Source organism: Lutra lutra, chromosome 17, assembly GCF_902655055.1.
Source record: "Lutra lutra chromosome 17, mLutLut1.2, whole genome shotgun sequence".
Lineage (NCBI taxonomy): Eukaryota > Metazoa > Chordata > Mammalia > Carnivora > Mustelidae > Lutra > Lutra lutra.
In genome coordinates this window covers 55,241,996-55,265,013 of record NC_062294.1, presented here as the reverse complement: position 1 = coordinate 55,265,013, position 23,018 = coordinate 55,241,996, and the positions used below count along the sequence as shown (strand labels likewise).

The window sequence follows — 23,018 nt, the reverse complement described above, 5'->3', positions numbered from 1 at the left end:
TGCAGACGTCACTCCATTACCTCGTTTCTGGTCATAGAGGAGAAGCATTCAGTCTTTTACTATTGAATGCGTTAGGTTTCAGCTTTTAGCACCTATATGGCCTGTGTTATACTGAGGTGGTTTCCTTCTGTTCCTGCTCTTGAGTGATTTTAATCATGATACTCATGTTCTGCATCAGTTAATACGAACATGTCATGTTTGGCCTTCGTTCTGTTAATGCAAACTCTTGAATTTATAGATTTCCAAATGTTAAAAAGACCCTGAACTTCAGGAGGAATTCTCAATTGATTATGTTGTAAAATAGTGAAATGTGCTTTTGATTCAGTTTGCTTTATTTTATTGTGGACTTAGAATAACTACTCCTCATAGGTAGTAGTTTCTGGTCTTCTCTGTTCATGGTGTCTTCCTTGGCTTTGATAACCTGGTAAAGCTGGTGTCACAGAGATTGCTTGATAGTTTCCTTTCGCTTCACTCCTTGAAAATGTTGGAGGAGATTTAAAGTGCTTTCTCTTTAAATGTTTGAATTATCCAGTGAATTTATCTGGTACAGGACTTTCTTTGTTGGGAGGTTGTTTTTTTGTTTTTTGAATTATTATTACTTTTTCAATCTACTTAATAGTAGATGATTTGATATTTTTATTTTTTCAAATTATTTCTCCATAATGGAGTCAGGTATGTTATATACGTTTTGAGATTTACACAAGTTTTTTTGATCCCTCTTTGTGGTCATATAATTATCCATCATCACCTCTTATAATTGTTTTTATTTCTAGGGTATCGGTTATATTGTGCCTGCTTTCACTTCTTCACTTCTGATTTTACTTAGTATTTTCTCTTCCATTCTTTATTTAGTAAAAAGTATATCGATTTTGTTGATCTTTTCTGAAAATGCAATCTTCCTATTGTTGATGTTTTCCTGTTTTTGCTATCTCCTCTTTTGTTGGTTTCTATTTTAAGTTTAAATTTGCTTCCTTCTGCTAATTTTGGGGTCAGTGGCACTTTTCCTGGTTTTTTGAGATACAGGATCATGATCTGTGCTTCAGCATTATACTTTGGAACTGTGTGATAGCCTTTGTGGTCTGTACATTGTCTGCAAGTTTATGTCTCCTTGGAGGAATGAAGTCCTGATGATTCTTTCTCAGCCATATTGCTGAAGTTCTGTGATTGATTTTAATTTTGCATATTAGAAGCTTTCATTATATTCATCTAAGAATAGTAAGTGGAATGATTTTACTTTTCTCTTATTCGATATCTTTCAGCTGTATCTTCACATGGCACCCAGAGTTTCCTGCCAAAGCTGTGCATAGAAGCTTCTTTCCAAAACGTGGCAGTGGGTAGATATAAACATAGTGCCCTTGAGAATTTACACTTAATGATAGACTGGAAAAATGATGGGGAAAGTGAAGAGCATCAAAGATATCATGAAGGACATAACCAAACTGAGACTACGGTCCGTAATATGAATCTGACTGCCCAAAATGGTGAAGGATATAAAACACTTTGGAAAACATCCCTTCTTAAGTCTGCTACTTCTGCAAAGCAGTGTCTTTCTATAAGCAAGGGCTCAAATCAAATGGTCAAACATACACATCTGGAGAATGAAAATTTGGAAAATCTGGAAAGTTGCTTAGTTCATGCTGAAAATAATTATTTGAACCATTTTGAAAGTAGGATTGGATTGACTGAGTCAAATATTTCTGAAAATCAGAGATTTAAAAATGAAGAACAAAGTGCTCAGTGGGGTCCATTGGAGAGGTCCTTCACGGAGGAGTCAACACTACAAGATGACCAGAACATTGCTCAGTGTGGTGACTCTGAGAACAAATTTAACGAGGGTTCAAATGTTAATAAACATGTGAGGACTCATTTTCCAGAGAATCATTATGAATGTGATAAATGTGTGGAAGTCTCTTACCAAAGCTCCAACCTGATTATTCATAAGAATATCCCTATGGGAGAGAATCCTTGTAAATACAATGAATGTGGGAAATCTGTTAACCAGTCCTCCAGTGTGGGTGATTATCAGAGAATTCACATGGAAAAAAATTTACACAGATGTAATAAAACAGGAAACATGTTGAGCCAGTCATCAGGACTAAACATACATAACACAGTCACTACTGGACAGAAAACTTACATTTGTGAGGAATGTGGTAAAGCCTTTGACTGGCACACAACACTATCTCAACATCAGCCAATGCGTACTGGAGAGAAACCTTACAAATGTGAAGAATGTAGCAAGGTCTTTATCCACAATTCACACCTTAATCAACATGACAGAATTCATCCTGGAGAGAAACCTTACCAATGTGAAGAATGTGGAAAGGCCTTTAACCAGCACTCAATGCTTACTCGACATCAAAGAATTCATACTGGAGAGAAACCTTACCAATGTGAAGAATGTGGAAAGGCCTTTAACCAGCACTCAAACCTTATTCAGCATCACAGAATTCATACTGGAGAGAAACCTTACCAATGTAAAGAATGTGGCCAGGCCTTTAACCATCACTCAAGCCTTACTCAACATCACAGAATTCACAGTGGTGAAAAACCTTACATATGTAAAGAATGTGGTCAGTCCTTTAACCAGCACTCTAACCTTACTCGACATCACAGAATTCATAGCGGAGAGAAACCTTACATATGTAGAGAATGTGGCCAGGCCTTTAACCAGCACTCAAAGCTTACTGAACATCTCAGAATCCATACTGGAGAGAAACCTTACATATGTAAAGAATGTGGTCAGGCCTTTAACCGTCACTCACACCTGACTCGACATCACAGAATTCACAGTGGAGAGAAACCTTACCAATGTCAAGAATGTGGTAAGGCCTTTAACCAGCAATCAAAGCTTACTGAACATCACAGAATTCATACTGGAGAGAAACCTTATATATGTAAAGAATGTGGCCAGGCCTTTAACCGGCACTCACACCTGACTCGGCATCACAGAATTCATAGTGGAGAGAAACCTTACATATGTAAAGAATGTGGTGACACCTTTATCCAGCACTCACACCTGACTAGACATCACAGAATTCATACTTGAAGGAATCCTAACCAAAATAAAGAACGTGTCAAGGCCTTTAAGCAATGCTAAAGTCTGACTTGATCAGAGAATGTATATTGGAAAGGGTTTTGCAAACATAATGGATTTGGCAAGCCCTTTAATCAGAAGTCAAGCTTTATTGAACATCAGAGAATTCATATTGGAGAAAAAAACTTAGAAATGTAAAGAATGTGGTAAAACTTTTCTAGGATTGCTCGACCCTTACTCAGCATCAGAGTTCATACTGAGGGGAAACATTACAGTGGTAAAGGAATGTGTCAGGCCTCTGGCTGGAACTCTCAACTCACTAAACATCATAGTTCTCATACAGCATAGAAGCTGTGAAATATAGAGAAATTTGCAGTGCCTTTAATTGGAATTCAATCCTTAATATCCGAAAATTGACACTAGATTCAGACCCTACAAACTTAATGAATGAGGAGAGACCTTCATTTTAAATATACACTTTAGCAAACTCCCGTGAGTGCATAAAAGAAAGTAATTTGAAAGACCTAAATATTTAGAAATATATGTAACCGAACATTAGATATCAGTAAATGTCACAGAAGTCAAGTAGAAAGCACTGCAACAGTCAGTCTGTTCTGACATTACATCAGAATATTCATGATAAGGAGTAATAACCAAGTTAAACTGTTACAAAAATGTCTGTGCTGTTATGCTTCAAAAGATTAAGTGGATAGATTTTTGCATAGTTCTAATTAACTTCAATTTCTTTTTTACATGGGCGCTATCTGATATTTATGTCTAGCAAATATTAGTGTATACTTACCCTCAAGTTGCTTCAGAGAATACGTTTATTTTTAGTATGTGTGAAATTATGTGACTGATTATTGCTTCATCAAAGATGAGATTTCTCCTTCATTAGGTGGGACTCACACATATCTAATTATCCATGGAAGATGGACAGTATAATATATAATATATGAAGAAAATCTAAATGGACATATTGTTTGTGGTTATAACTTTAATGACAGTTGTCATGGAAAAGATGTTCGGAACATCATCTTCATTATTAAAACTGAAGGATTTTCTGAATGTTATAAATAAAATATTTTAGCAACTGGTATTTGAGGCAGAAGTGGTGGCAATCCAATAAAATACTGACGTATCCTCACGATAGCAATAGTTAGAGGTAGAGAATATTAGTGGATGTGGTTGAAAGGAAGAAATCCTCACAGACATCATAAAGAGGACATGTAACTCTTCCCTGATATGACATACATCCACATTTGTTGCAAATGATCTCACACCTGAAAATGACTAAAATCACTACTTCCACATCATTATATCAGCACTTGAATGCTTTTTAATGCTTAAATTCTGTATTTTGAGTAAGGATTATAGAGGGGATTGAAATGCATAACTTAGACTGTTGTGAACTTAATATTTTTTAATTAATAAAACATAATGGTTTTTATCATGTTAACATGAATATGTAACGAGTGAAGTGTTATCTGATTACCAATGTTAACCTATGTCATTTTATATAAGGTTGTAGATAACTGATTGTATCTATCACCTTTTTGGCAACAGAGTGGAACTATATCTAGTAATCCGTTTTCTCAGTGGCCTTAATGTGTAGCTAATGTGTGATTGTTTTCCCTTTAGTTTATTGTATCATTTTCTCCTCCTTGGGACCAGTGGGGTAATAGAACGGATATATTATAGATGGTATATGGGTCTCACTGATCGACTAACTGAAGTACTCCATGACAATGCTACTTAGCATACATTTCGTGTAGGCAGGAGTTTTGCAGGGGACTTTAAATGACACAAGGCGATCTTACTAGTGCATTCCCTACATAACAAGCTGCAGAGTCAGAAGTTAATGTACCTTCTCATATGACATTCCCAGTCCACCTTTCTGAGCAACCACTGTCTCCCACGACCTTCCCCTTATGTGTCCTTCAGAGAAGACTCCCACTGAGCTTACTTAAACCTACTTTAGTTTGAAAGGCTCTCTGGACTTCCCCAGGGACTCTAAAGCACTCTACCTTGGCCCCTAATAAAGGTATGTGCCCCACTTCATATGTGTGGATGTTGTTTTCATGTTTCTATAAAGTAAATGTACATGTACAATGGTGGTTGGTATGTAGGAGTGATACTGTAGCCCTAGTTAAGAGAGAGAAAGTACAGAGGATGAAGAACTGGCATGAATTCTGCATGTGGAGAGAGGATGCCGTTCCTGGGTTGCACAACTGACTCCCTGGAATTAGAAAAACAACTTACACCTGTTTATTTTCCTAGTGATCTACAGATCCCCATTTCTGTTTATCCCCAGTTTTATCTCCACCTACACAGGCATCTCAAACATTCTTACTTGCCTGCGTTGTGGTGAGAGTGTCCTCACTGACCTCTCAATTGCCATTAGAGACGAGTAAGGGTATCATTTCAGAAATTCAGCCCTGGTTGTGGGATGCGATTTTAAGTGAAAGAGGGTGGTGGCACTGCCCTTAGAAAAGTAAGACCTATTAAAAAAAATGTGATTAACTCGTTTCAGTGTGGGTAGGGAACTCAACGTGGCTCCCTTTAGTCTCTCGAAAGGCACAGGCATCCCTTGGTGGGGTCGTCTGATGAGTACGTGGAATGGAATGAAGGAATCTGCCTGCCTGGGTGGTGGGTTTCTGAGGAGTAGGGAAGTCCTATCTTATCTTCACAATTGAATTGAATTCCTGTGTTAGTGAGGACCAGATGCTGTTGTGTTGACTGTGTTTGCCCTGGCCTAGATCACGGCGGAGGATGGAGGAAGGGTATTGGATGATGCAGTCATTTGGAGCATAGCTTCAAAATGGCACATGGCAGAGTAGATGTTGGAGGCGAAGGTGCCTTCTGCACAGTGGAATAGGCAGGATCAGCAAGGCGTGTGCTGTGGTTTGCAAAAGCGCTAGTATCCCAGGTGTATAACCTCAACAGTTCAGATCCAATGTAGATGGGTGACCTTCATGGAAGATGGTATACTGCTGTGTGGACCTTCCTCCCTTTACTGAGTGGATGATGGGGGTCATCCCATGCTCTGGCTCTGTCTGTTGCCATGGATTTCTTGGTACAACAGTCAGTGCAATGAGCATTTCTGCTTCAGTCTGGTGCAGGTGTTCACTGACAACGGATAAAGAGATGGGGTGTGTATATCTAGAACGGAACATTACTCAGCGTAAAAACGGAATGAAATCTTGCCATTTGCAATGACATGGATGGAGCTAGAGTATTACGCTAACCGGAAGAAGTCAGAGAAGGACAAATACCAGGTGATTTCACTCGTATGTGGAATGTAAGAAACAAACAAGCAAAGGAGAAAGAAAAGGAGGCGGGCAGATCAAGAAATAGACTCTTAATTACAGAGAAGAAACGGATGGTTACCAGAGTGGAGATGGATGGGGGATGAGCTGATGAGTGATGGGAATGAAGAGGGGCATTTGTTGTATTGAGCACGGGGGTTGTACGGAATTGTTCAGTCACTGTGGTACACCTGAAACACATATGACAGCGCGTGTTAACTCACTGGAATTTAAATAAAACCTTTCAAAAAATATTTTGGTTTTTACAGCTTTACAAAATTTTGTCCCTTAAGTTCACTGACTTGCTGCAGTTGCACAAAATACACTTTTGTAAACAAATTGCACCGTTTATCTTTCTCCCTGATGCCTCCGGAATTCAGAGAGTCTCAGTAACTGCTTTTACATTTTAATGCCTGTCTGTACATTTGTTTAACTTCAGCCAGAATCTGTTCTCATGATGACAAGGCACAAATAGAAACACTGGTTATATGACCAAGGCTTGCCCTGGAACGTCATAGCTCAGAAAGAACTGCATAGACTCAGCTATGACGAGGCAGATGTAGCGGACTAAGACTGACTTTATGGGGCAGAGAGGGCCCCCTTGGGAAGTACCAGCCTGCTTTACCATATGAGCAAGGACGATTACTTCCAGCAGGTGCAGGATACTCAGGATATTTAGGGGACTTCACGAAGAGAAGAAGTCACTGAAATCTGTAGTTACTGTTCATAAGGTCTGGTGGCAAGTATATGGCGTGGACTCTGACCTGGAGATGCTATTAAAAGTTCAGTTTAGAGGGCTCCTGGGTGGCTCAGTTGGTTAAGCGACTGCCTTCGGCTAAGGTCTTAATCCTGGAGTCCCAGGATCCAGTCCCACATCGGGCTCCCTGCTCAGAGGAGAGTCTGCTTCTCCCTCTGACCTCTCCCCTCTCATGCTCCATCTCTCTCATTCTCTTTCTCTCTCTCAAATAAATAAATAAAATCTTCTTTTAAAAAGTTCAGTTTAGAGATTCCTCATGAGATGTTCCTGCAAACCTGTTTTTAAAGTGTCTCTAGCTCAACCTCCGTTCTACCTGCAGTTACGTAAATAATCAGGCCAAGTGTTTTTTTTCTTAGACTATTTTGTAATCAAGTTAGATTATTTATTTATTTGAGAGAGAGAGAAGAGTGAGCAAGAGAGAACAAGAGTTAGTCAGGGAGGGGAGGGAGAAGCAGGCTCCCCACTGAGCTGGGAGCTAACTCAGGGCTGGATCCCCGTGTCCTGGGATCATGACCTGAGCCAAAGGCAGATGCTTACCCGACTGAGCCACCAAGGCGCCCCTGATTCGTGTTTTTAAAGCAGCAAGAATGATTAATTCGACGGTGTGAAACTGGAAATGTCAAGGGCTTTCTTTAGCGACCGAGCAATGTCTACACTTTCATTTATTGTGGCTTGTTTCCACTAGATGTGCTTTGTTTATGCCTAATATTTTATTGATGTGAAAATCAAATTGTGTGGTAAAAATCTCTTTGGATTTAAGCAGATTTGAAATTGCTGTGTTACGTAGAATTCCGCCTTTCATTGCCTTATTGTTAGGGTAAGATGAATTTGGACAATTGTATTGTTGTAAACTCTTCACAAATAATAGAAGTGGTGTAATTTTGTGGCCCAAGATGAAACTGGGAAAAACAGAGAAGAAAACTCAGACCCAAGAGGCCATGTTAGCAGATGTCCTTGCTAACTTCTGGTGCCCCTTCACCTTGTAACCTAGAGGTATACTTGATCTGAAAACACTTTGAATCAGAAAAATATCTTTCTTCTTTATCTGAGAGGTTTAATGAGGTGTATCCCATAATTACACTGTAGAGTAGTGCTGATTAGCCACTTGTAAGCTAGGGGGGTCACATTCCTATGTCTTGAGCCTAGGCCACATGTCCCTTGTCTGTGACAGCTGTGCCTGGGGACATATGACCTGTGGTGTGCTTTCTCTCATCTGAACTGACAAGATCAGTGCCGGCTTCGTGAAACCAACTTTGTGTCGATTCTGTCAGGGAGCTTGAATTTCTGTCCCTTTTAAGGTCCTTCTAGCTGGACTAAGAATCCAATGAGATAGATTGTCACGAAAGAGCAACTTAAATTTTCTGTGTGTAGGGAGCCTTCACAGGCATGGAGATCCCAAAGGCAGTCAGGCAAAAGGAGGCATTTATGTCTTCCTGAACTGAGGAGGAGGAGGACTGGGGATTTTCGAGTGGAAAAATGCACTTCACCAGGCAATGAGAAGAGTAGATGTTTGGTAATTAGATGTTTGCCACATCACAGGTGGGTCACTCAGATAAAATTTGTCACTACTAATCACCCATATTCTGTGAAAGACCCCCGAGTTAGATCCTTCTACAAAGTTAAGGGAGGGTAAAAAGTTACTCTTAAGTCAGGGTATCAGTTACCATTAGCCCAAAGAATGTCCATGCTAAAGTGTCCATCTTGGGGGCAGCCTACCCTTGGTCCCTACAGAACATTGCTTTAAACATCACTATATACATCTGTGTTTGTAGACCTGCACGAACTCAGATAACATTGTTTAAAACCTTGTTTCTTCCATTTACTGGACATTTGGCCAAACACTCTCATGAAAGAGAAAAAATATGTTAGGTCTCATAAATTACTTTGTTGTTCTCTTTTTTTGTTTGTTTGCATTAACCTATAATACTCTGGTTTCTAGTAAATGTGTAAAAAGGATTGTCGTTGCCATTCTTTGTGTTCTAGTAGCATGTATCATTGCCATAAAAACATTCCGTTCAAAGTCATCAAATAACATTATTTGGGGAAACCATTTGCTAGCATTCTACAATGTTCTTCTCTGTTGAGGATAATACTGGGTTGAAAATTACAGAATTCAACAAAACTCATGTTTCTATTTTTTTAAATAAATGAGTCTTGTTATATCTAAGTGATACCTTTTCACCTTTTTGGAGCCAAGAGAGAGCCCTGGGATGTGAAGAGAAAAGAGCCTTACATCCAGGTAGGTGCCAATGAGTAAAGCAGATGACATAGGTGAGGTGTGATGGTCCAGGAGGAGACCACACCTGAAGATGTGATATGGGGAGTGCTACTTGAAATAATTATCTTAAATGTTTGTGGTATAATTTACATCTAAATGTTTATTTTATGTAGCAGTGATACTCAGCATATTTTACAACAATCGTGGTCTGTTTTTATGTTTGTTCATGATGTTGCTTCTAAAGGATGAATTACAGCCTTGGCATTCTTTGTAAAAGTGGGAATATCTCTCAAATTCTCTAATGTCCTTTCAAAGCTCATCCATAAAGTTTTTATTAGAACATTTTATGATTAAGTGTAATGAATTTTCTGAGCATAATTTGTGGCACATAACACATACTAATGCTTCAAATGTTTGCTTTTCTTGAGTAACCGGACTTAGTTTAATACTACTGTCATATTGAGAATCCTTTTATAATAACATACCTATGTTTTATTCAGAATTCTTGCAGTTAACATTTCTGTTATTGCTTGCATTCAATAAAAAAGCTTCATTTTTATTGATAGTTTTACAGCATTACTGAATCGTGCTTTTTTAAATGTGTGTTTTATAGTTTTGGATAACAATTTTCAACTTAGGAGTTCAAAGACAGTGTAGGGTTTAAATGAAACAAGAATCAGCATGCCACATGCCAATAAAATTCTGTATGAATTTGTCTGTATAAATACTATCCGTGCATTGTTGGTTCATGACTTACCTTGTTTGTTTCTTTTCTTGGTTAGTTGTCAGTGGTTGTATCACACTGTGTGTTTATCCTGGGTAAGTTATATGGAATTAATGTCCTTATCTGTTTGTGGAATCATATTCTCTTTTTGAGAGAAGCACCTTTTTGAACTAAAGATCATTTTTAGAAATTTATATCTCTTTCCCTTTTAGGTGTCATTATTCTTAACTGTGGTAAAAAAATGTATGCCATGAAGTTTACCATTTGAACCACTTTTAGCTAAAGTGTTAAGTGTGTTGACATTATTGGAATACCAATTTCTAGAAGTTTCTCATCTTGCAAAACTAGAAGTTAATACCTGTTAAGTACCCACTTCCATACTTGTGTCTGCGACCCTGGCACCCTCTCTTTCTCTCCTCCTTTCTTTCCTTCATTCCTTATTTGTAAGGTTCACGACAGTAGGTTTGGTCACTTAAACGAAATCATAGTCTATTTCTGTGACTCCTTTATTTCACATAACATAACATCATCACATTTTAACCATGCTATATAAAGAGACAAGATGTGTCTCTTTTTTTTCAAGGCTGAATATTATTCTAGTGAATGTATATGCTGCATTTTCTTATCCATTCACAAATATTTCTGTTGCTTTCATTTATTACTGGCTTTTCTGAATACTGCTGCTATGAATCTCCCTGTGCAGATATCTCTTGTAGATCCCACTTCGATTTGCTATGGTTATAAACTGTCAGGTGGGGTGGCTGGATCGTATGGTAATATGATTTACAACTCTTTGAGGAACCTCCATTCTGTTTTCCATAGTGATTGCTTCATACACATTTCCTCTAGCAGTAGGTAAGGGTTCCAGTCTCTCCTCATCCTTCCCAGCACGTGTAAGTTTTTTTGGTTCATGTTTAATAGTGGGGTCTGAGAGGGTGATAGGTGATGACTCACTGTTCGAGTTGTATTTTTCTAATGAATGGTGAGGTTGAGCATCTTTCCAATGCCTTGTCCATTTGTATACCTTCCTTGGATTGTGCCCACTGAAAACTTTGTCCAGTTCTTAATCATGCTATTGCTGTTTGGTTGTCACTGTAAAAGTTCTTTGGGATGCCTGGGTGGCTTAGTGGGTTAAGCTTCTGCCTTCGGCTCAGGTCGTGATCTCAGGGTCCTGGGATCAAGCCCCGCATTGGGCTCTCTGCTCAGCAGGGAACCTGCTTCCCCTCTCTCTGTGCTTGCCTCTCTGCCTACTTGTGATCTCTCTGTCAAATAAATAAATAAAAACCTTTAAAAAAAATAAAAAAATAAAAGTTCTTTCTCTGGGGGCTCCTGGGTCACTCAGTGGGTTGATTGGACCTCTGCCTTCAGCTTAGGTCATGATCTCGGGGTCCTGGGATTGAGCCCCACATCGGGCTCTCTGCTCAGCATGGAGCCTGCTTCCCCCTCTCTCTGCCTGCCTCTCTGCCTACTTGTGATCTCTGTCTGTGTCAAATAAATAAATAAATAAAATCTTAAAAACAAAAACTTTCTCTGCCCTAGATGTTAAATCCTTCTGCTTTAGAGGCTCTCCAAAAGAATTCCTTGGATTTTTCAGGTTGCTTTTTCACTCCACTGACTGCTTCCTTAGATTACTTTCTCTGGGGGTGACTGACTGAGGCTCAGGTCATGACCTAAGGGTCCTTAGACTGAGCCCTGCATCCCGCTATGCACTCAGCAGGGAATTTGTTTCTCCTTCTCCCTCTGCCCCTTCCCCTACTCATGCGCTCCTTCCCTCCTCTCTTTCCCTCTCAAGTAAATAAATAAAATCTTGGAAAAAAAAACAACTGTGACTTTTTCTGATTTCAGTATGTTTGAATATATTGTTTCATTTCATTCCTCTCAAGGTATTTACTGGTTATTTTCTTTAATTTCATTTTGATCCATTGATTGTTCAAGAGCACATTGTTTAATTTCCAAATATTTGTGGCATTTCCATTTTCCCATCTGCTATTCATTCTTTGTTTTAGTTCATGGTGGTCAGAAATGATACTTACAATATTAATCTTATATTTCTTAAGACTTGTTTTGTAGGGCGCCTGCGTGGCTCAGTCATTAAGCGTCTGCCTTTGGCTCCAGTTGTGATCCCAGGGTCCTGGGATCGACCCTCACAGGAGGCCTGCTTCTCCCTCTCCCACTCCCTCTGCTTGTGTTCCCTCTCACACTACGTCTCTCTCTCTCTGTCAAACAAATAAATAAAATCTTTTTTTTTTTTAAAGACTTGTTTTGTAGGAGTGTGTCTATACTAGAGAGCAGTCTGTGTGTGATTGAGAAGATTGTGTCTTCTGCTCTCATGTGGTGGAATGGTCTCTGTTATGTCCATCACATGCAATAGACTGTCATCTTGCTCCGGTGCTCTCCTTGGACTTAACTGTGGCCTTTCTATCCAGTTAAACCAAGATTCTAACCCTTTGCGGCTATAATGGTGCTCTTGACTTCCTGCTTCAGTTCTGCCTTCTGTGCTTCCCATGCGCGGAGGCTCTTTTGTTAGGTGCATGCATAACTGTTACAGTATCTGGGGAATTTACTTTCTGCATGTATATATAATGTTTTTCTGTTCTGAAACTCATGAACTTAGTATGTATTTGTATGATATTAGCACAGCCACCGATGCCCTCTTTTGGTTTCTGTTTTCATGAAATGTCCTTTTACTGCTTTTACTTGCACTTGCGTGTGTCCTTAGATTTAATGTGACTGACTGTCTCGTAGATGGGAGGTGGTTGTGTCTTGTATTTTACTCAGTCAGCCAGTTCGTGCCTTTTATTTTATTTAATTAATTAATTAATTTATTTTTTAAATTTTATTTTTTATAAACATATATTTTTATCCCCAGGGGTACAGGTCTGCGAATCGCCAGGTTTACACACTTCATAGCACTCACCATAGCACATACCCTCCCCAATATTCATAACCCCACTCCCCCTCTCCCAAGCCCCCTCCCCCCATATTTTATTTATTTTTAAAGATTTTATTTATTTATTTGACAGCGAGAGAGATCACAAGTAGGCAGAGAGGCAGGCAGAGAGAGGAGGGAAGCAGGCTCCCCGTTGAGCAGAGAGCCCAATGTGGGGCTCAATCCCAGGACCCTGAGATCATGACCTGAGCTGAAGGCAGAGGCTTTAACCCACTGAGCACCAGGAGCCCCCAGTTCATGCCTTTTAATGCAGTGGCGGGGGCGGGGGGAGTTTAATCTATTTCCCAGCAAATTACTAAAGGGAAGTACCACTGCTGCTGTTGTTTCATAGTTTTCTGTACTACTTGTGGCTGTTTTACCCTTTCCCTCCCAGTGTGCTTCATTATATTTGTTTGATTTTGTAGTGACATGCTTTGATATGATTCTCGTTTCCTTTTTATGTCTTATGTAGTTGTGTGGCCCCCCCGCCCCGCCTACCATCTGGATTACTTAAAACCTCTCAAAGCTGTAACAAACCTTTTAAATCTAATATTGTCAAGAGCATGCAGAACTCTACTACTTATCATGTCTATCCCTGTACCCGCTGTAGTTCACTGATGACCCTGTATTTAATAATTCTGTCCTTCCTGTTGTGTACTGTATACTTCAGATAAATCCTTTTTATTCTTCTATTTTTATGTTTTTTAAGAGAGACAGTACACATGTGAGTGGGGGGAGAGGCAGGAGGCGAGGGAGAGAAAGAATCTTAAGTTGGCTCCATGCCCAGCTCAGAGCCCAGTTGCAGGGCTTGATCTCACAATCCTGAGATCTTGACCTGAGCCAAAATCAACCAGGCACCCCTATGTTTTTATTCTTTGAAATAATTCAGTTCAGTGAGAAAATAGCAGTCTGTGCTACCTCATTACAATAGTCTAGGTTTTTCTATTTGCGTAAACATTTACATTTACCAGAGGACTTTATATTTTCATGTGCTTTTAGTTAGTATTTAGGATCTTTGTATTTTAACCAGGAAGACTTGCTTTAGTGTTGGTTGTAGGACAGGTCTAATGGTACACTTCTAGGGGATTTGACTAGGGTATATCTTCATTTCTCTATTTTTGAAGGACATTTATGCCAGATACAGTGTTTTTGGTTGATTTTTTTTTTTTTAAGATTTTATTTATTTATTTGTCAGAGAGAGTGAGCACAGGCAGACAGAGTGGCAGGCAGAGGCAGAGGGAGAAGCAGGCTCCTTGCCGAGCAGGGAGCCGGATGTGGGACTCGATCCCAGGACGCTGGGATCATGACCTGAGCTGAAGGCAGCCGCTTAACCAACTGAGGCACCCAGGCCTCCCAATAGTTTTTTGATCTTTCAGTACTGAAGGTATTATCCCTTCCATTTCTTTTTGTAAGTTCTGCCGAAAAGCCATTAATTTCTTCGAGGAGCTCTGTTACACCAGAGGAATTAGTTTTGTCATGCTGTTTCAGAGCTCTCTGTTCACTTGTGATTTTTGATAAATTAATTATAATGTGTCAGTGTCTTCATGTCTTGACATCTAGCCTACTTAGAATTCAGTGAGCTGCTTGAACATGTCTCTTTTTCCCCACAATTGTGGAAATATAAGCCGGTTGTTCTTCATGTAAGCTCTCTGGCCTTTTTGACTATCCTCTCCTTGGTTGGGGGGTTCCCTTAATGTATATATTGGTCTACTTACTGGTGTCCATAAGTCCCTTAGACCCTGTCCTTTACCACAAATTTTTTGCTCTCCTCAGTGGATAATTGAAAACGAGGGAACTTTAAGTTGTCCAAGTCTTTCTTCTACTTTATCAAGTCAGGTGCTGACCCCTTCGGTGTTCTTCAAAATTTAGTTTGTACTTCCCAGCTCCTAATTTCTGTTTAGTGGTTTTTGAAAACTTCCTGTCTCTTTGGCTTTTCATTTCGGTCATGCATCCTTCACTGGCTATCAGTTGGTTTCCTGGTTTCTACTCTTCCTTCAAGAGCACCTTCAGGATAGTTTAAATCCTTTGTTGGGTAATTTATTGTTCTTTATTCATTTAGGGCCAGGTTTTGGAGCTTTCTTCTTTTCCTTTAATTGGAACATGTTTTTCTGCTCCTTCGTATGCCTTGTGATCTTTTGCTGATGTTTGGAAATTTAAAAACAAGCCCTGGACCCAGGATTTATGCATTTGCTTTGTAATGGAGAGCACAGTCACAGCCATCTGTGCCCTAACTGTGGGGCCTGTCAAACATATTCTGGGGACGGGCAATGTCTGAGTTTTTGTACTTTCCAGTTAAGTGATTGGTGGTTGTTTCATGTTAATTGCACGTGGTGATCTTCAGCACGGCAGTTTCTGGGTTTTGTACAAGTATTTACCTGTTCTGTGAGTCGTCCCCACAACGCATCAAATGGGTGTGTTCCATTGTTGCCATTCCCTCAGCCTTCCGTGTCTCGCATGAAAGAAACAAGTCCTCCAGGCCTCTGCAAAGAAGCCAGATTACTGCCCACAGAGTTCACTCTCGTCTCTCTGTCCTGAGCAGAGTGGAGAGTGTTCTCACGGTCTTGTCCTGGAGTGCCAGGTAGGGTGAACAGCTAGCGTGGGAAATAAAACGAACCTGCCCTCTCTCTTCCATTCATGCGCGCTTGCCAGGGCGCTGTGCTCTCCCAGCTGACTTCTGGAGCACTCAGAAAGGCAGTTTGGTTAGTCTGTGTCTTCATGAAAGAGCAAAGTCCTGGTCCTTCCTAGTTCTCCATCTTCCTCATGTCCTCTGATGAATATTAACTTTATACATTAGCATTTTAAGTATACAATTGCAAGCGTACAGTGTGGGATAATTTACTTGGTGTTTTTCAGTTGTGTCTTCTCATGACACCTGGGATTTTTTACAAAAACAGTCAAAGAAAATGTATTCCATAACATGCTACTGGAAAGACGATCGAAACTGGGGCTTTGAGATCACAGTTAATGAAAGACTGAGAAGGTGACAGAAGGAAGTGAGGGGCGGAAACAGTGATATAATGGATATAACTAACCAGAGATAGTTACCCTTAATCGAATCCTTGCTGCTAGAAGAAACAGAGAATAGAAAACATTTTGGGGAAAATCCCACTTTAAGACAATTATGTTTGTAGAATACTGTGTTTGAATACAAAACCTCAACTCCTTTTTTCATACATACGTATTCTCTGAAAACAAAACCGAAAAGTCTGGAAAAACACCTGTTGCATGCTGAAAGTAATGATTTGAAACATTTCAATTATAGGTATTAATTATTCAAAGAGTCTTATGAATTAGAAATTTGAGGATTAAAAGTCTAAATATAATGAATTTCAGAATTCCTTTCCTGAGGGTTCATGATTCTTCTACTAACAAATAGGCTCCCCTGTTCCAGAGTCCCTAATTTTGATACATATTGGAGTGTCTTTATCCAACCATCACTGTTCAATAGTTATAATACATAATTTGGAGCAACATTTTATGTGTGATGAACTTTGGATGGCCTTTTGTGAGGACTTGATCTTCAATAATTACCGAGGTGTTTATAATGGAGAGAGAATTTATGAATGGTAAATCTGGAAATAAACATTAACAAGGGTAAATCCTAATAAACTTTAAAGAACTGTTTCCAGTTATGAGTATAAAAGAAATACATGTTGGAAAGTTTTTTATCAAGCTTTAACCTTCTTATATGTCATTGTATCCTTCCTGAAGACATGATTTACCAATATAATAAATGCGTCAAAGCTTTAAAGCAGTCTTCAAACTCAGACCTCATACTGAGAAGAAACCTTACATATGTAAGGAATATAGCATAGCCTTTACCCAGCATTGAAGCCTTCCTGGACATCAGAGAATACATACTGGGACGAAATCTTACAAATGTAAACAATTTGGTGAAACCTTTAAGCATTGCTTAAAACTTCTTTGACATCAGACTGTACATATGTAGGAGAAACCCTGTGCCTTCTTTGTTCCAGAATGAGCTGTACTTATGAATGCAGTGGGATGGCCTAACAAGTATTCCCTTTTCCCAGTAGCATTAAGCCTCAAATGATCTGAGATTATCTTTCCCAAATTTGTATATTATATATTTTCCTCCTTTTTGTAACTACTGGGACATTTTGATGGCTATAATGCAGATGACATAGAAGTATTATCAAGAGGGGCGCCTAGGTGGCAGTCAGTTAAGCCGCCAACTCTCGGTTTCAGCTCAGGTCCTGATCTCAGGTTCATTAGATCGAGCCCTGTGTCAGGCTCTGCACTGAGCGTCGAGTCTGAGATTCTCTCTCCCTCTTCCCCTTCTGCTTGTGCTCTCTCTCAAATAAAAAATAAAATGGATCATTAAAAAAAATAAAAGAAGTGTAATTAAGAACGTAGCTATCTGGGGCGCCTGGGTGGCTCAGTCATTAAGCATCTGCCTTCAGCTTAGGTCATGATCCCGGGGTCCTGGGATCGAGCCCCACATCTGGCTACCTGCTCTGCGGGAGGCCTGCTTTCCCCTCTCCCACTCCCCCTGCTTGTGTTCCTTCTCTCGCTGCGTCTCTCTCCGTCAAATAAATAAATAAAATCTCAAAAAAAAAAAAAAAAAAAAGAATGTAGCTATCTCACTTGGTGTTGCTGCCTTGGGCTCCGTTTGAGTCCTGCAGGGGGCTCAAACTGATACCAGCTCCTCCTGGTAGCAGGTATAATCGATTACAGCCCCCAGAGTTACAAGCCAGTGTAAGTTCTGAAACGACAACCCCAACAGCCCTTATAAACAACACTGTCCACCCTCAGGACACACTCCCTTGTGCATTCTGTAGAGCAGACCCTACAGAGATGATCAGACTCCACATACTTCAGTTTGAATTGTGCATTCTTGAGTTGCCCAGGAAGTGCAGGGAGCTCCAACCATGGGCCCTAATAAAGGCATCTGCCCCAGTTCCTGCTGCTTTCTCTCCTTGCACTCCTCCTTAACTCCGTCATGTACTTTTCAAGGCATATTGTGTGCATCCTTTAGGATCTATGAGTGATGAACTTGGCTATTCCATTTTCTTTGGTGTCCTTTTATTGAAACTTGGCTACTCACACAAGGCCCAGGGACTGTATTTTACAAATGCTAATATAACTAAGTCACTAAAAATATATTTTTTGAATTCTGAATCACCATTTATAAATTTTTATTCTGTGTCATTCTTTGTTCGTTTGTTTTTTTTTCCTCCGTGTCCTGAGCAAAAAAGATTCCCATGGCTTTGGTATGCATGGAATGCAAGTTGTAAATATGCAAAACTTAAGATGTAATTTAGGTGTAAGAGAACTAAGGAAAAAGTGTGTGTGCATGCGCACACGCGCGCGCGTGTGTGTATGTGTGTGTACGTATGCACCAAAATTTAACTGTTAGCAGACTGCTGTTGACCAGAAACCTTATTGAGAACATAAACAGTTTGATCACATATTTGGAATGTTACTAGTAAAACCACAGGGCGGCAACTCTCTGATCCTTACAGAGGATGAACAATGACTGGTTGTTGAATGCTGGTAATCTGTATTTTGACCAAGGGTCATACAGTGATTTTTCAGTGGTTTCTTTAGACTGTGTTTGAACTTACTATTTAATTAGTGAGACTGAATTGCATGTGTGTGTGTGTGTGTGTGTGTTAACACTGATGTGTTGTGAATGAAATGTTATCCTTGCATTCACTTTCACGTACTCCACACTAAACAAGGTTATAGGTAAAAAGACTGTGACTACAAAGTAAAGTATTGTTGAACCTTGAACACCATGTCATTGAACTTTGTGTGTGCACTTAAATATATGTACTTTTATAATACACTACTGTAAATGTATTTTCCCTTTTTTTTTTTTTTTTAAGATTTTATTTATTTGAGAGAGGGAGGGAGAGCACAAATTGGGGGAAGGGCCGAGGGAGAGGGACAGGGAGAAGCGGACTCCCGCTCAGTGCAAAGCTCCATACCGGGCTTGCTCCCAGGACTCTGAGATGGTGACCTGAGCTGAAGTCAAACGCCTAATGAACTGAGCCATCTAGGCTCCCCTCCTTGTGATTTTCTTATTAACACATTCTTTTCCCTGCCTCCAGAGACATCAGATCCTGTCTTCCTGATTTCATAAATTCCTGTGTAGTACTGCTGTTGGAGATTCCTATATTTTTCAGGCCAAAAACCACTGGGGTAGGAGAGGGCTTGCTGCAAGATGCAAACATTGTGGCCATACCCTTTAGATGGCACATGGTAGAGTAGATGTTGGAAACACAGAAGCCTTGTGGACACTGGAAGGATCAGGAAGGTGTGTGCCGAGTGTCCACAAGCACTAGAATCTTAGGTATCTAACCCAACGCTGGACGACAATCCAGTGAAGCCGATGCACAGCCGCAGGAAACCCGTTCTGTTTGAGCCCCGTGACGAGTGTTATTCCTTGAGGTGTGTGTGAGGGGCACTGATTACTTGGGGGGCAGCTCACCAGTCAGAAGCAGTGAGCATTTCGACCCCAAACAGTCCACTTGCTTTTTAAGGTAAATGTTCATTCACGGCCCGTGCTGCGTTTCTGCCCATCCTGTGGGGAGCAGGGAAGAGGACTCCTGTCAGTTGTGGAAACTGATACCACAAAGCTGGGTAGCAGGTCATGTGCACCTTGAACCCTGATCCAAGTGAAGAATAATCCTGCATTTGGGGTGGTTGTTACTTTGTGGTCTGCCGTACCCTGAAAAGGCAGATGTGTGCTTCTAGAAAAGACGACGTATGTCGTGTACTCCGTGCATGTTGAGTAGGTAATGCTCATGTCTGATGAAAGGACTCGTCCACACTATGGTGTGTCTGGTTGGTCTGTTTCTTCCCTCTGCTATTGTCCACCAGCAGACGTTGTGCTAACACTTCTCTCATGGCCACACGTGCTTGCCCCACCCTCAGTCATCAAACCACGTTCTTATTTGATGAAATATTTGAGAAAATTCCAATTCATTCTAAATTGGATTATTTTGATGAAAGAATGTGATGAGAAGTGTATTTGTGGGTGATCCCAGGAAGCTGGAGGAGGGCACTGCAGGAAGGGACATGTGGAAGATGAGGTAGCCAAGACAGACTGTGTTACAGTCCTATTTATTTATGAATACCGGAAATGTCTAGGTTGTGTGTGTTACGTAAGTAACATCACCACAAACAGAGAATATCTCAGAGTGACCATCTATGCATAATTCAGGAATGATCGTTGACTTAGGTAACACAGAGGCTGTCAGATTTCTCTTACATTAGAACCACCTGGAGCACTTGTAAAATCTCAGATTTCTAGGCCACTTTCCATGTAACCATTTCATGGTTTCTGGGCTCGCTGTAAACACCCCACCGTCCAATTTCCTGTTTGTACAGTTCTCTGGTGATGTTAGTGGAGCCTGTTTTGGGAAGCTGCTTTGAGGATGAACATCTCTGGGCGTCCTTATGGTGGTCATCTTCAATGAAATGATTAGCTCATGAAGAATGCAGTCAGAGACACAGATGGGCATGAATTGTTTTAGGGGGACTCTGGTCTAGGTTCTCTGGATGTGAAAGTAAGTCGCGGGTAGGCTGGATTTCTGTGTTTAAACCATGGAAGTTGAACCTGCGCACCTGGTCTTCAGGGGACAGTTAAATACCCATTCAGGGTATATGCGTGTGTCCAGGGCTGGAACTTACACTCTCAAGTCTCAGACCATGGAGGCTGCTCTGCGCAAAGATTTCTGGATGAAGCATTGATTGTCAGAGGAGATAATCCAAGAACAGGTCTTCTGGAAGGGCACCTGATTGCCTCTTGATGCTATAGGTTCAAATGTTGACTATCAATATTTAGATGATCATTAATCCTTTTTTAAAAAAATTAAACTATTTTCATCGGTTATAAAGAAAAAAAAACCTATTGTTTCTTTTCTATGAAGGGAAAACCCCAGTTCTTCTCTAATGTGTTTCTCTGCTCTGTGTCCCTCTTACTTACGTCTGACACTTCCGGTCACAATGCAGTGTGGAGGTGCTTTCCCCACAACAAATAGCAGGTCTCCAGCACCGTGTACATGTCTTACAGCTGTACTTGGACACTCTTTACCCAAAGATTTTTCCAGGTCCCACAGGTAAGCTTGAGGGTTAGAGGTCAGCTCCACGGGACTGACCTCCCGCCTTACACACATCCTCTCAGACACTTTCACAAGCTTAGCCAATACCCATATTTGTGAATGACTGAATGTATCTTAGAGACTCCAATAATGTCTTCTTTGGGTTCAGTTAGTTGCTAGAGGGGCTTGCAAACTTCAAGGAAGCACGTCTGCCGGCTTATTAAAGGCTGTTAGAGGGGCACCTGGGTGCTGTAGTCCGTTAAGCCGCCGACTCTTGGTTTCAGCTCAGATCGTGATCTCAGGGTCCTGAGAATGGTCCTCGTGGGGGTCTCTGCATTCAGCGCAGAGTCTGCCTGAGTTTCTCTCCTCTCTCTGCTCCTCCCCTCCATGCACTCGCTCTCTTTCAACTAAATAAATAAATCTTAAAAAATAAATAAAGGCTATGATAAAGGATACAGATGAAGAAGTGCATAGTGTGAGGTCTGGGAGGGTCCCATGATCAGGAGCTTTTGTCCCCATGGAGTTAGGGTGTGTCACCCTCCCTGTGTGAATGTGTTCACCAGCCTGTAATCACTCCCAACTCCATACTATTGAGATTTTATGGAGCCTTCTTCATGTATGCATAACTAGTCATAATTCCATTTGCAGCACTTCCCCCTCTGGATTAAGGGGGAGTGGGGAGGTGAAGCTGAGTCTTCCAGGATTCTCATTATGGCTTGGTATTTCTCATGGCCCTTCCCCAACCAGGAGCCCACCCAGAGTCCCTTCCACAGAACAAAAAATGCACCTACTGCTGTTGCCATTTAGTAATTTACAAGAGTTTTCAGAGCTTTGTGCCAAATATTTATGTATTCTATCATGTAACATCGGTAAGAAAGGAATAGCATTAGTCCTTATTCATAAAACCATGAGGTTAAATAAAGCATTAGTAACTGGGCCATACACCGTAAACACTATAGAATTACTTTAGATGTCAGTGAATTTTGTGGATTTCATTTTTTATGGAAAATAGGGCCCAGAACTCTTGTTTCCATGCTGCTTTCCGTGTTTTTGATAGTAAATATTTGAGGCACCTGGGTGGCTCAGTGGGTTAAGCATCTGCCTTCGGCTCTGGTCGTTGTCTCAGGGTCCTGGAATCGAGTCCTGCATCGGGCTCCCTGCTCAGCAGGGAGCCTGCTTCCCCCTCTTCCACTTCCCCTGCTGGTGTTCCCTCTCTTGCGGTCTCTCTCTCAGTCAAATAAATAAAATAAAATAAAATCTTAAAAAAAAAAAAAGAAAGTAAACATTTGAACCCTGAAAATGGCAGCTGAGAATCTGATAGTGGGAATGATCTTCCTGGTCCAGATTTTCCCTGGAAACCTGAGGGAGTTCTACGTCTTACGTCATCCTTCTTTCCCTTTACTGCAGTGGAAACAGGACAGGTTTGAGAGGCTTTCCTCAGTCATCTGAATGTAGCCACGACCATTCTTTCCTTTTGGTGCTGTCCCGGACACCTTGGCAGCTTTCGGTTTGAAATATTTTGTCCGTGATGTTGGACCCAGACACATTTCTAGTTTCACAGAGCGTCTGGGGGTGTGTCCTGGCAACTCTGGGTCCTTGTCTTCAGGCCGAAACTCCAGGTGAGCAAAATATTAAGGAACAAAAGTCTCACATTGTATTAGCCCTTCCAGTATCCTCTGCTGGAACTCCCAGGAGCTGGCAAATGCCACAGTTACTATGTATGTGTGTTACAAGAAGATAGATATGTAAGATACAGCACAAAGACTATAGATACTGGCACCTGTTCAAGATTTTGTGATAAACCCATAGACATAATCTGGGCAGCATTCAGATGTACCTCAGATGTTGTGTGTAGGATTCATTACGGCTGTTGCTCTGTGCATGCACAAGGCTAGGGGCCAACACCTTCACAGGAACAATATCACACCTAGATCCTCTCTGAGAGGACAGCTGCGACCCCAAGCATGCTTGTC

At 40.7% G+C, this 23,018-nt stretch overlaps 1 protein-coding gene across 1 annotated transcript in view; it reads left to right on the top strand.

The window, feature by feature from the left end:
• Positions 1-5,096, top strand: part of LOC125088877 (zinc finger protein 345-like) — a 44,334-nt gene extending 39,238 nt beyond the window's left edge. Inside the window, exon 5 of the mRNA XM_047710471.1 lies at positions 1,260-5,096. Coding sequence (XP_047566427.1) covers positions 1,260-3,049 — 1,790 coding nt within the window. The 3' untranslated portion in view covers positions 3,050-5,096. The remainder of the gene's footprint in view (positions 1-1,259) is intronic.
• The last annotated feature ends 17,922 nt before the right edge of the window (positions 5,097-23,018 follow it).